General features: G+C 46.6%; 1 protein-coding gene across 2 annotated transcripts in view; it reads right to left on the bottom strand.

Annotated features, from left to right (window-relative positions):
- Window positions 1–13,352, bottom strand: part of ampd2b (adenosine monophosphate deaminase 2b) — a 17,772-nt gene extending 4,420 nt beyond the window's left edge. The window contains exons 1-10 of one of the 2 annotated variants that reach the window (XM_012824225.2): window positions 13,037–13,352; window positions 2,872–2,996; window positions 2,404–2,534; window positions 1,940–2,008; window positions 1,687–1,798; window positions 1,133–1,310; window positions 746–887; window positions 461–550; window positions 163–292; window positions 1–36 (exon numbers count right to left, since the gene is read on the bottom strand). The exon at window positions 1–36 is cut by the window's left edge and continues 159 nt beyond it. In XM_012824225.2, coding sequence (XP_012679679.2) covers window positions 1–36; window positions 163–292; window positions 461–550; window positions 746–887; window positions 1,133–1,310; window positions 1,687–1,798; window positions 1,940–2,008; window positions 2,404–2,534; window positions 2,872–2,996; window positions 13,037–13,121 — 1,098 coding nt within the window. In that variant the 5' untranslated portion in view covers window positions 13,122–13,352. Of the gene's footprint in view, window positions 37–162; window positions 293–460; window positions 551–745; window positions 888–1,132; window positions 1,311–1,686; window positions 1,799–1,939; window positions 2,009–2,403; window positions 2,535–2,871; window positions 2,997–7,528; window positions 8,532–13,036 lie in introns of those variants that run through there. The other variant, XM_031565722.2, reaches the window with a different exon arrangement.
- Between the last annotated feature and the right edge of the window lie 258 nt (window positions 13,353–13,610).

The following is a 13,610-nucleotide window of genomic DNA, read 5'->3' as shown; positions in this document are numbered from 1 at the left end:
ATTCATGCATGACGACGCGTGGATATGTGTGTCCACCTGGAAAACAGACCATAGCGGACCAATGTGTCTATGTTGTTGTATCAAGCCGCCAGGAGTACCTCTTGTACGTCTCTGTATGACTGATTTGGCATTTTTGACCACAGGTTTCGACCCCCGACTCACCTTACGGATGTTGTAGAAGTCTCGATGAGGAACCTTCTTCTGAGCCGCCAGCTCCTTCATCTCGTTGAGCAAGATGTGCATCTGAAACTTAGAGCTTAAGTACTGGAGGCGGCGGTAACAGAAGGACTTCCTGATTGGACAAAATGTCAGACACTTTAAGTGTAAGTACAACAACTGTACTGTAATTTCAAAAGGAGTCAGTTTAGGATTTTTATTATTATGGTTAAATGAACTTGGCATGTACATGGATAGCTATTTTTGAGATAGCAGATATTAATTGCAGGTCACATATACTTACACTGGTCCATTGATAATGAGGGCCATCATAACGTTCATATCAGCAATGTATTCCTGCAGGTCTGGATAGGGCAGGTCTAGCTCTGTGCTCCTGATGGATGGGGGTAAAGGTCAATATACACCTCACAACTAAAAATGTAGCAAGCTCATATGTTACACATGGACGGTTGCTGATGTTGACCCTACCATGCACTGAAATAACACTAACAATGTTTATGTACATTTGAATCTAATGCATCCACAGTTTTATGACAGAATGTTACAGAGGAAGACAAACATCTCTCACATGTCCATAGTGGTCTTCGTTGTGTACACATGCATGATCCCGTCCACTGCCTTGCAGCCGTAGCCCATGTCCGAGGGCATGCTGGTTGGGTCGACGTTCTCATAGGGATGGGTCTCGGACACAGGTGGGTGCACAGAGGCATCTGAGGATACACACACATAACATGAGTCAGATAACAGATCAGTAACGAGAACCGTTTTCAAGTACATCAAAAGCAGACTTCAAACAGGTGCATGAATGGCCTGGTAACAACAAAGACTTGTGGTTATTAACCGTAACTTCCTGAACACACATCCTGACTATAGTCTGTGGCGGCGACAGTTACAGAGACGCTGTTATGCATAAATGTTTTGCTTAATCCGTGAGCCATCCCTGTGAGTTTTTTACCTGACGTGAGTGAGGTCTCCTCGTAGATCTGCAGGTCCAGGGGCCTCTCGGCCAGCTCCTGCAGGTAGCGAGAAGTGGTCCTGCAGAAAGTCTGCATGGACAGCGAGATGTACTTCTCCCGGATAAACAGGGCTTTCACCACACACTTGGCAGCATCCAGTAAGTCCGTGAAGGGAACCTAAAAGGAGTCATGACATTTTACAGTTATATCAGAACCATAAGTTCAAAGTTCAAGTTCAAAGTACTTTATTTGTCATTGTCACAAAAACAACGAGACAGTAGAGGCAGCAACAGACAGCTAAAAACTTAAGTTGCTGTGGACATTAACTGCCGCAGCTAAATAATAATAAATAATAATAATCAGCCTCTGGATGGCTGCCTGCTCCGCCTTAAGGTCCATATTATGTGACTAGCCTCAGAACATTAGCCACAGACGCAACTGTCATTAGTTAACGACACATAAAACACAGCCTGTTTATCCATTAGTTATGTGTAATGTAACATGACTGTGTGCGGTAGTTACTGCAATCACCACATTCTGACTGAATACTCACCCCACACTGCTCCTCTCCAGTGATCGTAACTCTTTGGTACTCTCTCTCTGGAGGCGTCTCTCTCTCACCGATAAAGGCGCCCATGGGTGCTTGGTTTTGCTCTTTCAGAAATCTGAGTAGACGATGAAGAGAAAAAAGTCAGTCAACTTCAATCAACAACTAGCCACTAACGCATGCTCAAAGATTGCGACTCAAATTCTTACTCTAATCAAGCAAAATGAATAAGACGGATAAGCAGAGAGATACAGCTTACTCAAGGTCTGTTGCACTGTCTGTTTTCATGAACTCCTGCTTGGCTCGCAGTAGGATATCAGGCTCATGCCTGATGAGCAAACACATTAAGCATTGTGGTGAACAGGGACGTTAGCCCGCTGAAAGGTCTGTTAGCTGTGACAGCTGCTGATGCCTCTTTCCTCTCCTCTTTACGTTATGAAAAGATAAAACATTTTTTTTTTTGCGTTTCACGCGAAAGCAGCCGCATCCACTTCATTAGTCAAATTATTAGGCCTTTAGAGCTTTTAAAATCTTCTCTCAGTTTAATAATCCACAAAACCTGTGCTTGCATAAACCCTCGGATCTTATAAGACGCCATCATTTTAATCACAAGACACAAACAAGCTCATCAGTATAATGGATAATAGCACTTATCACGAAAGTGAGAGCGAAAGAGAGAGAGAGTGAGAGAGAGAGAGAGAGAGAGAGCCTCCCATCTCTTACTTGACATCCTGGCTGATCTGTCTCTCTAGTCGCTGGCGCCGCTCCTCTAGCTTCTCGATGGGGCTGTCCTCAGGGTACTCATAGGGAGCGCTGCGCATCTCATTGTCCGCCAGGCTGCGGGAGAACAGCTCCTACAGCCACACAGGCCCGGGGCAAGGGGCATAAGCACACGCCTGGTCAGGGTAATTATCATATATATCACAATACATGTTCTTCAATTATGTTCATATGATAAGGTGACCAGATTTCTGAGACGAAATCCGGGGACATTTTCAATTCAGACACGTAAACACCTCCAAAACAGTGTAATGTTTGTATATTTCTAAACGAAAAACGGGGACGTCTGGTCACCCTATCATATGACATATCTGTTGGATAATACAATAGCTGGTCATAATTATAGCAGGATATGAGGAAAGGAAATCGTGACTGTATTTCGCTGTATTCTGTATTGTGATAGGTGCTCACCTCTGCAATTTCTTTGTACTTGCCGTCCATTGAGGTACGCAGGTCGATTGGGCAGTGCTTGAGGGCCAAAGGGTTTCCAGGCAATGAGTGCTGTGAAGTGAGAAGGTGGCGCCCAGCACGGAGATCTGATTGGGAGACAGACAGAGAAGGAAGAAAGGAGGGAGGGAGAAAGGAGGAGAGAGGGAATATAGAGAAGGAGAGATCCATCAAATATCAAAGATCTGTTTCACCATCCTCCAACTTCTGTAAACCCCCCCCCCCCCCCAATACCACCCATCTTAACTGGGAATGAGAGAGAATGAACCAACGAATTGCTGAAAATTCAAAGTTTTGTTCTGAGTGTGTTGCGACAACATCCAGCCAGCTGGAATGTATACAGGGGTCCTGGAGACTGGTTGCCAAATGCAGAGCGTCGTGGGTAGGGAGAGACCAGGGGGGGGGGGTAATGAGAATGAGGTCACCAGCGGTTTGCGCCTCCAGAGACAATGGACCATTCAGGTGGAGGAGCGAGCCGTGGCCACTCACCGGTAAATGCTGCACGCACGCTGTCTCCACTGCACTTGTTGCCGTGCTCGTCTGCATACACATCTTAGAGCTCAGATAAATGCCACAGGCCTACTGGTGCCTCCACCATAGCCCAACGCACGCACACGTGTTGAACCTGGAGTCTCCAGTGTCAGTGTGCTGCTCACTAAGTCGGTCCCTGGAGACAATATTAACGTTCCTAAACTGTGGTCCCCTATGAAATATTCACACTGCTACTGAATATTTCATCACCGCTGCTGGAGTGCGTCCGAGGGACGAGTGCACCAGTGGAATCACTTAATCGGAGAGCGCACAACTGCCACAGCACCCAGTCGGTACCCAGGTTCTTGTGTTTTGGGGCCAGAGTGAGACAGGCTCAGCCACAAGCAAGCAGGTCAGTTGAAAGATTCGGAACACTGAAACACTTTAGAGATTCTCGGATCACAGACATTCCACTCTACAAAGGCACAATAAATATGCATGTTGCACGTTTGAGTGTCAGAGCTTAAGTTGTTGATGAGCTAAGTACTATCTCAGTCGACGCTGCATTATTTAATCTAAACAGTCATTAGAAAGCATGAGTGTGAGGTTTTTTTTTTCAGATCTGAATTATTTAGAGCTCGGTCAGCGGTGAGCTAGTCATCTCTATGGGATTACACAAAATGTGCTTAGGAGCAAGCTGACACAAATCTTAACCTGGCTGAAAAATGCATGCAAATACGCTGTCATATTGTGCACTGGTGCATGAGTGCATTAGTGCTAGACAAAATAGGACATGGAAAAGAGGCATATGCTACACTCCTCTGAATAACATCTATGGGATACCCGTATAATAAAAATGAATATAACATCAAATCTCAAATTCCGTTCGTGATAGGGAAAGAACTCGGTCCACTGGGACTGATGTTTCCCTCCGCCAGCAGGGAGCTGTGACGCAGTTGAAGTGTCCCCATCCCACGCCATGTATAGATCTAAGTGCCCACAGCCTGGCCTGAGGTCATATCCCCAGTCCAGTCCCCATCTCCCTCCCACCCCCATCCTGTCCACACTCCACTGTCCTATCGATGAAGAGACTCAAACAGCCCCCTGTTCCTTTGCCCTGAGTGCTCCGATAATGTTATTCACTGGGGATGACTTGCCAGTCGAGACAGCCACCAGGGTTGGTGTTAATCAGGGCTCATTATGAGGGGAGCTCAGCTGTGCCGTGCTGATTGAGCTCCATGAGAACAGAAGGGTGCGCAAACAAGAGCTGCGTGAGACCATTAGGACTGAACAGGGAGCCTGCTTTTCCCACAGAGATACACAGACAGCCTCTGCAGGGGGAATGAGTACAGAGCCGAGAGCAGGGCCCTGTCTCTGTCTCTGTCTCTGTCTCTTTCTCTCTCTCTCTCTCTCTCTCTCTTTCTCTCTCTTTCTCTCTCTCTCTCTCTCTCTCTCTCTCTCTCTCTCTCTCTCTCTCACACCGTCTATTCGTTTCGTTCTGTCACGCTCTCACTCAATATCACTGTTTGTTTTTCAGGCACTCTCTCTCGCCTCATCAACACCTCCCACTCCACTCATCTGAATCACTGCAGCTCAGAGAGTGTGTTAGCGGGCTTTTAAAGACCCGGAGGGCGGGTGGGCAAGTGGCCTACGTGAAAGCTCCTCTCACGGCTGCTGTGAGCAGGCTGCTGTGAGCAGGCTGCTATGGAGACGAACAAAAGAGTCCATTAGTCCCGTGACCTGCACTATCAAAAGAGGGTCTAGTAGTAGGAGAACATCCCGCTCCACTCACATTCACTGTTCCCATTTAAAGGCCCCATATTATACAGGCTGACTCTGGAACAGACAGAACATGCCAGAACGTGTCAGATCTGGACCAGAACTGATTCAGAGTCAGCTGCTGTCACTAATCTCCTATCCCCTGACACAGCACACCAGAGGCTGCAGGGAGGGCCATCTGAAGGTGCTCCTCAGCCCGACCACAGAGATGGACAAGTGCTGTACGTGCCGTTAAAACTGGTGCTGTTTCAGGTTTCAGGCTGGTGAGAGTATGTCCTCGGGCCTCAAGGCATTCTCCTTGGCCACTGTCCTATCAGAGTGGCCATCTCTCTACTGGGGGGGACATAAGTCCTTGTTGGTGACATGTATTGTGAATCGTGTGATGGGCCTGCTGGCGTCTGTTGAGCATCTCTGTGGACGGGAGGGGTGAGGAGAGGAGCATGGCAGCTAAGAGGGCATATCGGTGGCGCGAGACGTGTCCGGCGGGACAGAGGGCAGGCAGGATGCGGCCAGCGGCAAAGACAGCTGAGGCTGCCGGGCTGACTCTAATCTCCTAATGGCTGCTATATTTGGCTTAGCCTGGCTTTATGGTTATGCAACAAAATTGTCATCCCCTTCGGAGGAAAGCACACCAAAAGAAATCCAACGGGAAAACATATTTTGCAGATGCAGCTGGCTCGACAACTTGCAGTGTGACTGTGGTCATGTCCAGCTCAGGTGACGTCGGCCATCTTAGAGTAAGATGTTTACACTTCAGCAGTGCTGCTAGCTTTGAGTTTTCTGATGGAAACACGTTTGCTTTTTCTGCATTCTAGAGAAAAACACGACTGGCTCTGATAGGTGAAAATTCACCCTAGTTACCTCAGGACTCCGGAGCTGCATAAAAGTATATTTATTAGACAAACAACAATTGCAATCGGGCTCACTCCCAGCACAAGGCTGAAAGTGAAGCAATGATAAACACATCGCACAAGGTTTATATAGACAGAAGTTGAGCGTTCAGCAGGGAAAACCACGTGGTGGATTTCTCACGTCCGAGGCAAGGATGGAAGTTTTGCACAAGGTCGGAAGAAGCACAGTTCGACCCTTCTTATCACCTCTGGTCTAAACATGCTCTTGTACATATGTAGATTAAGTGGCACCTAATATTCTAAGTTACACACACGCAGAAACACAGAAAAGCCATGTTTCTGCTTTCATAAGCACATGATTCATACATTCTTAAGTAATTAACAGTGTTTGCAAATCATCTCCATCAGGCTCTGAACTTGTTAGGTAACTCTGATGCCGCAACTAGGGAACACATGTCCTTTTCGGAAGGTTCCCGAGAAAGCAACCTAAAGGGCAGCTGGATGTGACATTAATAAGTCTGGCATTTTGCATATTGGGAATAACAGAGGGATATACTTGAGAGCGACAGGGGTGTGGCGGGGGGAGCGACATAGTCTGAAGACTATGTACCAGTTTTATAATACTCCTACCTCTATCATTTAGGTGCAGCCTAACAGATAACCTGTAACAGAGAAGCAGTAGCACACTTGGAACACAGCGGACACGGACAAATCCCTCAGCGGTTAAAAGCGCTGTGGAGTAGTTTTACCCACGACTCTCAAGAATGAGGCCCTGCAAGCTTGAGGGGTCACGGGTGTGACTTTCAGAAGCAAAACAACGACTTAAACAAGGCACTCAAGTGGTTCTCTGTGTGGTAATATATTTCATAATGCAATCATCAGTCATCAGCTAGAAATGACCCTCACAATGCCCTCTCAGTGAAACAGAGTGGTATTAGCATTATAATATTAGCTGACATGCTGGTGAAGAATACTTTCACATTTCCTGACAGAATACTTTCACATTTCCTGACAGACAGCAGATCAAATTCCCCTATGTCCAGGGTATTCTCTCCTCAGCCATCTGTCTGAATCTGCGCTGGATATTGAGCCACTTGTGTTGTCATCACCTGATATATTGATGTCATTTGATTGTAATCTCATATAGGCAAAGAGAGCACTGCAAAGATGGCAGTTGTAAACACACACACACACACACACACACACACACACACACACACACACACACACACACACACACACACACACACACACACACACACACACACACACACACTCAAGCCTACAGAGAAAACATCCTTTGTTCCTCACACCACCTATCACCTTCCTCATACAAATAAGACTGCATTGCTCTCAGGGGAGAACCAGTGGAAAAAACAGTGGGTTAGGGGAGGGGGGGGCGATGAGGAAAGAGACTGAGGGGAAAGGAGGAGAGGTCCAGAGAGAAAGAAGGAGAGAAAAGGGAAGAGAGCAGGGAACGACGGATGGAAGTATTCTTTTTTTTTTTTTTTTTGGCGTACCTCTCTTCTCTAGTGCCGCCGCTGCTGTGTGGCCTGGCAGCTGGCTGGACGGGACGCTGTGCGCGTGCGGAGGGATCATGGAGCCATAGCCCAACGAGCCCAGGGCTGGCTGCGGCTGCAGCTCTGTCCAGTCAGAGAGGAGCCTCTACCCGCTCTCACGCATGCACTCACACTCACACATAAACACACACTAGCCCTCACACTCAAACACACGCGCTTCCCTTCAATAACTCTTTCTTTTTGTGCAGGAGGCTAAAGATGTTGGATGTTGTCTTCCCATGCACTTGGATGGATGTTGGATGTTGTCTTCTCTGACCCCCTCAGCTTCCTCTCCTAGCCAGCTGTCTGTGCACAAGCCTCCCCCGTCACTCGCTGCCCTGCTCATTTAAATATCTCTGACAGGCGTGCGGAGCGTACCACGTGGGCTGGTGAGGCAGGGGACACACACTGAGCAGCATCACTGGTGTGTTTGGATGAGCTGCGCAGCAGAGAGAGCGTTGCATCTCGAAACACCCCTTCTGTTTTTTTTCTCGTCCCTTCTCCTTCCTCATGTTTTGCTATCTGGAGACTGCAGTGCTTATGATGTGAAATAACGTGCGTGTGTGTGTGTTTTGTATGTGTGTGTGTGTGTGTGTGTGTGTGTATAGTTGTTTCGCAGTAGGTAGATATAAAGAGGGTATTAGAGAGCAGTATGATGATGATCTATACTTATCTCAGCATGTAATCCCCACTGTGTTTGAAAATAAATAAGAGACTGAAACTCAGCGGTACTGGAGACACTGCTCACAGAGGAAAGGATAAATGGATAATAGCACATAACAGCATTTCTTTCATCTCAGCCCAAATCTGAATAACACCGGCTTGCAGCAAACATATTCAAGAACAATATTTGGTTCAAATGAGAGGACATATTTGGGAAATACTCAAATAAATGAATTCAAATAAATACACTGCACACATTCTCTACGCCAGTGGTTCTTAACCTGGGTTTCGATCGAACTCCAGGGGTTCGTTGAGTCACTCTCAGGGGTTCGGTAGAGGTAAAGACACACACAGTATAGCCCGGTTCACACTAGCAATGTCGGGCCGTTTTTATATATACCTATGTTTTGAAGAAATCATATTTTATTTGTCCAATTACGAAGGGTTCGGTGAATGCACTGATGAAGCTTGCAGGGTTCAGTACCTCCAATAAGGTTAAGAACCACTGGTCTACGCCATTTTTTAAAGGTTCTTCCAGCTCTTAGGGTATCAGCCAAGGCTAGACAACAGCACAGGGACTGCTTTTCATCCGTGTGCTTTGATCTGTGATGAAAGAGCATGACCACCTCTTCTGCTATTATCTCATAGTCTGTTCTGGGTGGAGTGCCATTCATAAATCAACTGAGCCATTGATAAGCTGATGGTCTTGGTGTGTCTTATCTGAAGAAGCCATTTACAGTTTTTCTCGATTGCTTACACACACATTTAGCTAATCATGGGTCAACTTAATCTAATGCTCACACCTTCTTTGCACAGCAAGAGTCTTCTCTGGCGAATGGGTTAACTATTTCTCATTGCTTTCACAGAAATATCTTTGAGTTTTAACACACTTTTCAAAACAGTTAAACACACTTCTCAGAGAAAGACACGAAACCTAATTGAATAATCAGGTCAACACATTGCAAACACCTAGTAGCAGCCTACTGATACTGCTCTCTATATTCTAAATATCGTCAGCACCTGTGTGAGCTCTCTGTGCACAACTAATCAAGTAGTTCTCAACCTCTAAAACGGGTCAATAGATTGAAGTCGATACCAAGCATGGATCGGGGAGGCCGCCACCAACGACCTCGGCAAGGACTAGGACGAGGACAAAGAAGAGGCCGTGGTAGAGGTAGAGGGGCCCCTGTCAGGGGACGTGGCATTCGTGTAAGATGCTCTAATGAAATTAGGGCAACAGTCATTGATCACGTAGTCAATCATGACCTCTCCATGAAAGAGGCTGGCCAAAGGGTTCAGCCAAACCTGAGCCGTCATACTGTGGCATCAATTGTTTGTACGTTCGGCAATGACAATGACACTTTGCTGGCCTTTACAGTCAATTTACTGTTCTGTGTTTCACTGTATTTGCACTCTTGGCAACAACCATTTCTATACTTTTGTAAAGTGTGTTGCCACAATACAATGTAGTACTTTAGTTTCACTAAAGTAATTTACAACATATACAGTAGAATTCTGATTACTGTATATTCACAGTATTTACAGCCTATTGCACTATTTTTACAGAATCAACACACTGGCCCACACTGGTGGCAGGGGGAGAATGTTCATTGCAGAACAGATTTGACCTTTTTACTGTATATTGAAACCTGTCATTTTAACTTCTTACAGTACATACATGTAATGTTGAAAAATGACTGCAATAAATATTTTTGTGTCAGAATCTTTGCCATTTTGTACACAGTAGAACAAATGTAAATCAATGGTGTTGACAGGTCCTTGTTTAGAATATCTTGTATAGTATATAGCAATACAAAAACAGAACTACAATATTTTACTGTATACACATTTTCAGATTTCAAATACTTTCTGACAGCGAGGCCTTCCTATGTGTGTGTGTGTGTGTGTGTGTGTGTGTGTGTGTGTGATGCAAGTGGGGCATTATCATAAGAGAGGCACTAGCAGGAAAAACACTTAACACAGGGATTACATCTAGGATGGCTTTTTTTTAGGGGTTATACGACAAGCAGAGCTTTACAACACTAGAAAGTGGAAAATAGTTTGTGGATCCGCCCCATGATTCTGATCCGCTCCAGAATTTAATGGGTTCTTCCTTGGCTCATGCTACACCTTTCCGCCATGTTCCACGAAAATCGAGTCAGTGCACACACACGCACACACACACACACACACACACACTACACACACACACACACACACTACACACACACACGCACACACGCACACACACACACACACTACACACACACACACACTACACACACACACACACACACCCACACACACAAGCAATCATGTTCTCTTCCCTCGTGCTGTTCAATAACTACACACCAATCTTGCACAACCCCAAAATAACCCATCTGTACCGAACTGCACAGAAAGGACCTGCACTTAATCAAGCCAGACACAGATTCTGCACAGTGCCGTGCCTAATTTCACTCCTCACAATCACAATGCAGTATGATTGTGACTATTATGTTTGCTGCTGCTGCTGCCGCTTTCATTTTTACTGCACCCATTAATCAACTGTGGTAAACACAGGCCCCTGGACAGGTCTATCTTCCCTCTCTTACTCCCTCTACAGGCCACTGCTCAGTACTACTACTGTCTGTGATCAGGTTTACCATCATTACCCTCACAGGTCATATTTGAGTAGATAATATTCACTCATGAAAAACACACAATCAGCTGACTGTAAACAATACAGTGTAGTCCGTGATAATTCAGATGAGCTCTGGTGGTGGTTAAAGATGAGACTCCTACCGTTCTGTGCAGTGGTGGTTTGAAGCAAGTCAATGGGTGTTCGCTGTCTGAGAGAGAGAGAGAGAAGTGACACTCACTCAGGAGTCCCAAGTTCTCTGGATGGAAGTGTTAGTGGCGTTGCTGCCGAGGTCAGCCAGAGAAAAGACAGGATCTTTCCCCCTCAGCCGTGATTAAGAGCAGAAGAAGGAAGGAGGTTTCCTGCCCACGCCCACGCCCACTCCCACACAGTCCAGAGGTCGGCGGCTGCTGCCTGCCTCATGACTTGCCAGCTGAGCGGTGAGCTGTCTGTCATAACAGGGGGGGGGGGGGGGGGGCTACCGAGGGGGGGGGCGAGTCATCAGGGGGCTCACTTATCAGGGCAGCACACACATCTTAGACCAACAAACATCATGTCATAACCTGCGCTGGTTGAGTAATCATCTTGTAGGTTTACAAAGCCCCCGGTAATAATGAGTCAACAGAAAATGGGGAGTAATCTGATGATCAAAGGTGCCTTGTTATAGACATGGCCTCCAAGCAGCAAAAGAGAGAACGACGTGCTTGAGATGAATGGAAGCAAAAAGCACATTATCTAGGGTTATCATCTCAGGCCAAGTGATACTGATGGACCTGAAGTACAGAACGGATACATCAGCTGCGTCATTGCATCTCCCGCCACTACCAGACAAAAAACAGAAACGTCCGCAGCTCTGAAAAGGTATAATTTCATTAAAAAAAGATAAATGTTGAATTGAGACGGAGCTATCAGAGTCACTAATTCACAAAGCGCAGCGTTTAGCCACCTGCTGCAAACCACTGCGCTGGCAATCATGCCATCTTGACGCCAAAATGCTGCAGCAGCAGTCGTATTATTGAGGCTGTGTGGTGAGATGCTGGGGGGGTTTGACTTGAGATGTGCAGCCAAGCTGAAGCAGGCCTGATGCTGATCATGGCTGAGATGGGCGAGAGAGAGGGAGGGAGAGTGTGGCAGAGCAATTCACAAGGGCTGATGGCTGATGTCATTTTCTGGGACGTGTCTCAGTGCGCGACTCGGGCAAACTGAAAAGACCAGCTGGAATTGATGGGGGAAATTGGGGGATGTTTGTTATTCCAGGTGCATACAGTTTGAGAGTATACTGGGATGAGCCAATACCATACAGAGATTCGATTGGATTCATCAGAAAGCTTGCTGTGGGGAGGGGATTCGGAATTGAGTGCAACCCAAGAATATTTTGCTAAATTAATCCTTACATAAGGCTTATGTAAGAGCAACAAGATACACAAATCTTAATTGCATGTTGACATGTTTTGAAATCATTGTTAGTCAGACTTACCGTATACTGCCCCTGTACCCTGTATTTAAGTCAATACAATCATACTGTTTACAGATGAAAGAAAAAAATAACATTAGGGAAAATGACATTCTCATTATGTCATTCGATTGCTTAATGTATGGCTAAAGTAGCTCTATCGTTCTCTTGAGTAAACATGTAAATGCCCAGGGGGTGTGGGCTGAGTTGAGCAGCAGATAGTCTTTTTTCATGTAATATGATTAATACCTACTTCTCTTGCAATGAGCCTGTACAATCTGTGGTCTCAGTTTATAAAGACCAATGAAAAGTCTCTGCCAATACCGAGGGGAATCAGAAAACTTGTTGAGAAGTGCTCTCTAATCAACAGGTCTTGAGATTCCTGACTCGCGCAGTGAGTGAGTAGGTAGTCCACATTCAGTTCAGGAAAAGACTCACAAAATCCCCCGATTTTAGTAAAACTCCTCATTACTCTGTGCATCTTTCAACTGTCATGTTACGTCACGATAACCTACTGCATTGTGACACACTTTCAGTGATAGCTGGTCTCTGCTCTGTACATCTCCATGTGACTCTTATGTAGGTTACATTTGGCATTCATAACACACACGCACAAATACGCATACATTTAAAAAAAAAAAACACAAGACAGATACACACATTGTTAATTTACCCCCCCCCCCCCAAAACCGAAACAACCCTACAGTCTCTATCCAGAAGGGGTTTCACTCACCAGAGCCAGCGGCGTACTGCAGGCTGCCCCTCTTCCTGAACGGGGAGGTGGGCTTCGGTTTGCCTGGAGGCAGCTTCGAGGACATTGTTATGTCTGCGGCTCTGCGGCAACCAAGGTGGAGACGGGAGACGTACCTCGACTGGAGAGTGTCTGATGAGGAGACGCAAGGAGAGCGGAGAGGAGAGGAGAGGAGAGGAGAGGAGAGGAGAGGAGAGGAGGGATGGCAGCAAGCAGACTGCGTGTCCTCAGGGGGTTTGATTGCAGTGGGGGATGTTCCAGCATGGGCTGCCCCGAGTCCCTCTCTCTTCCATGCTGCAGAGGCACTGGCTCCTCCTCCCTCCCTCCCTCCCTCCCTCCCCTCTGTCCATCCCTCCCTCCCTCCGTCCATCCCTCTCTCCCTCTCTCCCTCTCTGTCCATCCCTCTCTCCCTCCCTCCCTCTCTCATCATGAGGCTGATAGTGCTGCATTTACTACTCTACCCACAGTGAGCGCCCTCCTGCTCTGTTGCCATGGCAACTGTGAAATTAGGTGTCAGCAGCCACCCAGGCTAGATAAATGCATGATAATTGCCGGA

The sequence above is a fragment of the Clupea harengus genome, chromosome 4 (genome assembly GCF_900700415.2).
Source record: "Clupea harengus chromosome 4, Ch_v2.0.2, whole genome shotgun sequence".
NCBI classification, from domain to species: Eukaryota; Metazoa; Chordata; class Actinopteri; order Clupeiformes; family Clupeidae; genus Clupea; species Clupea harengus.
The sequence above is the reverse complement of the archived record's forward strand: the minus strand, read 5'-3'. Positions and strand labels throughout refer to the sequence as shown.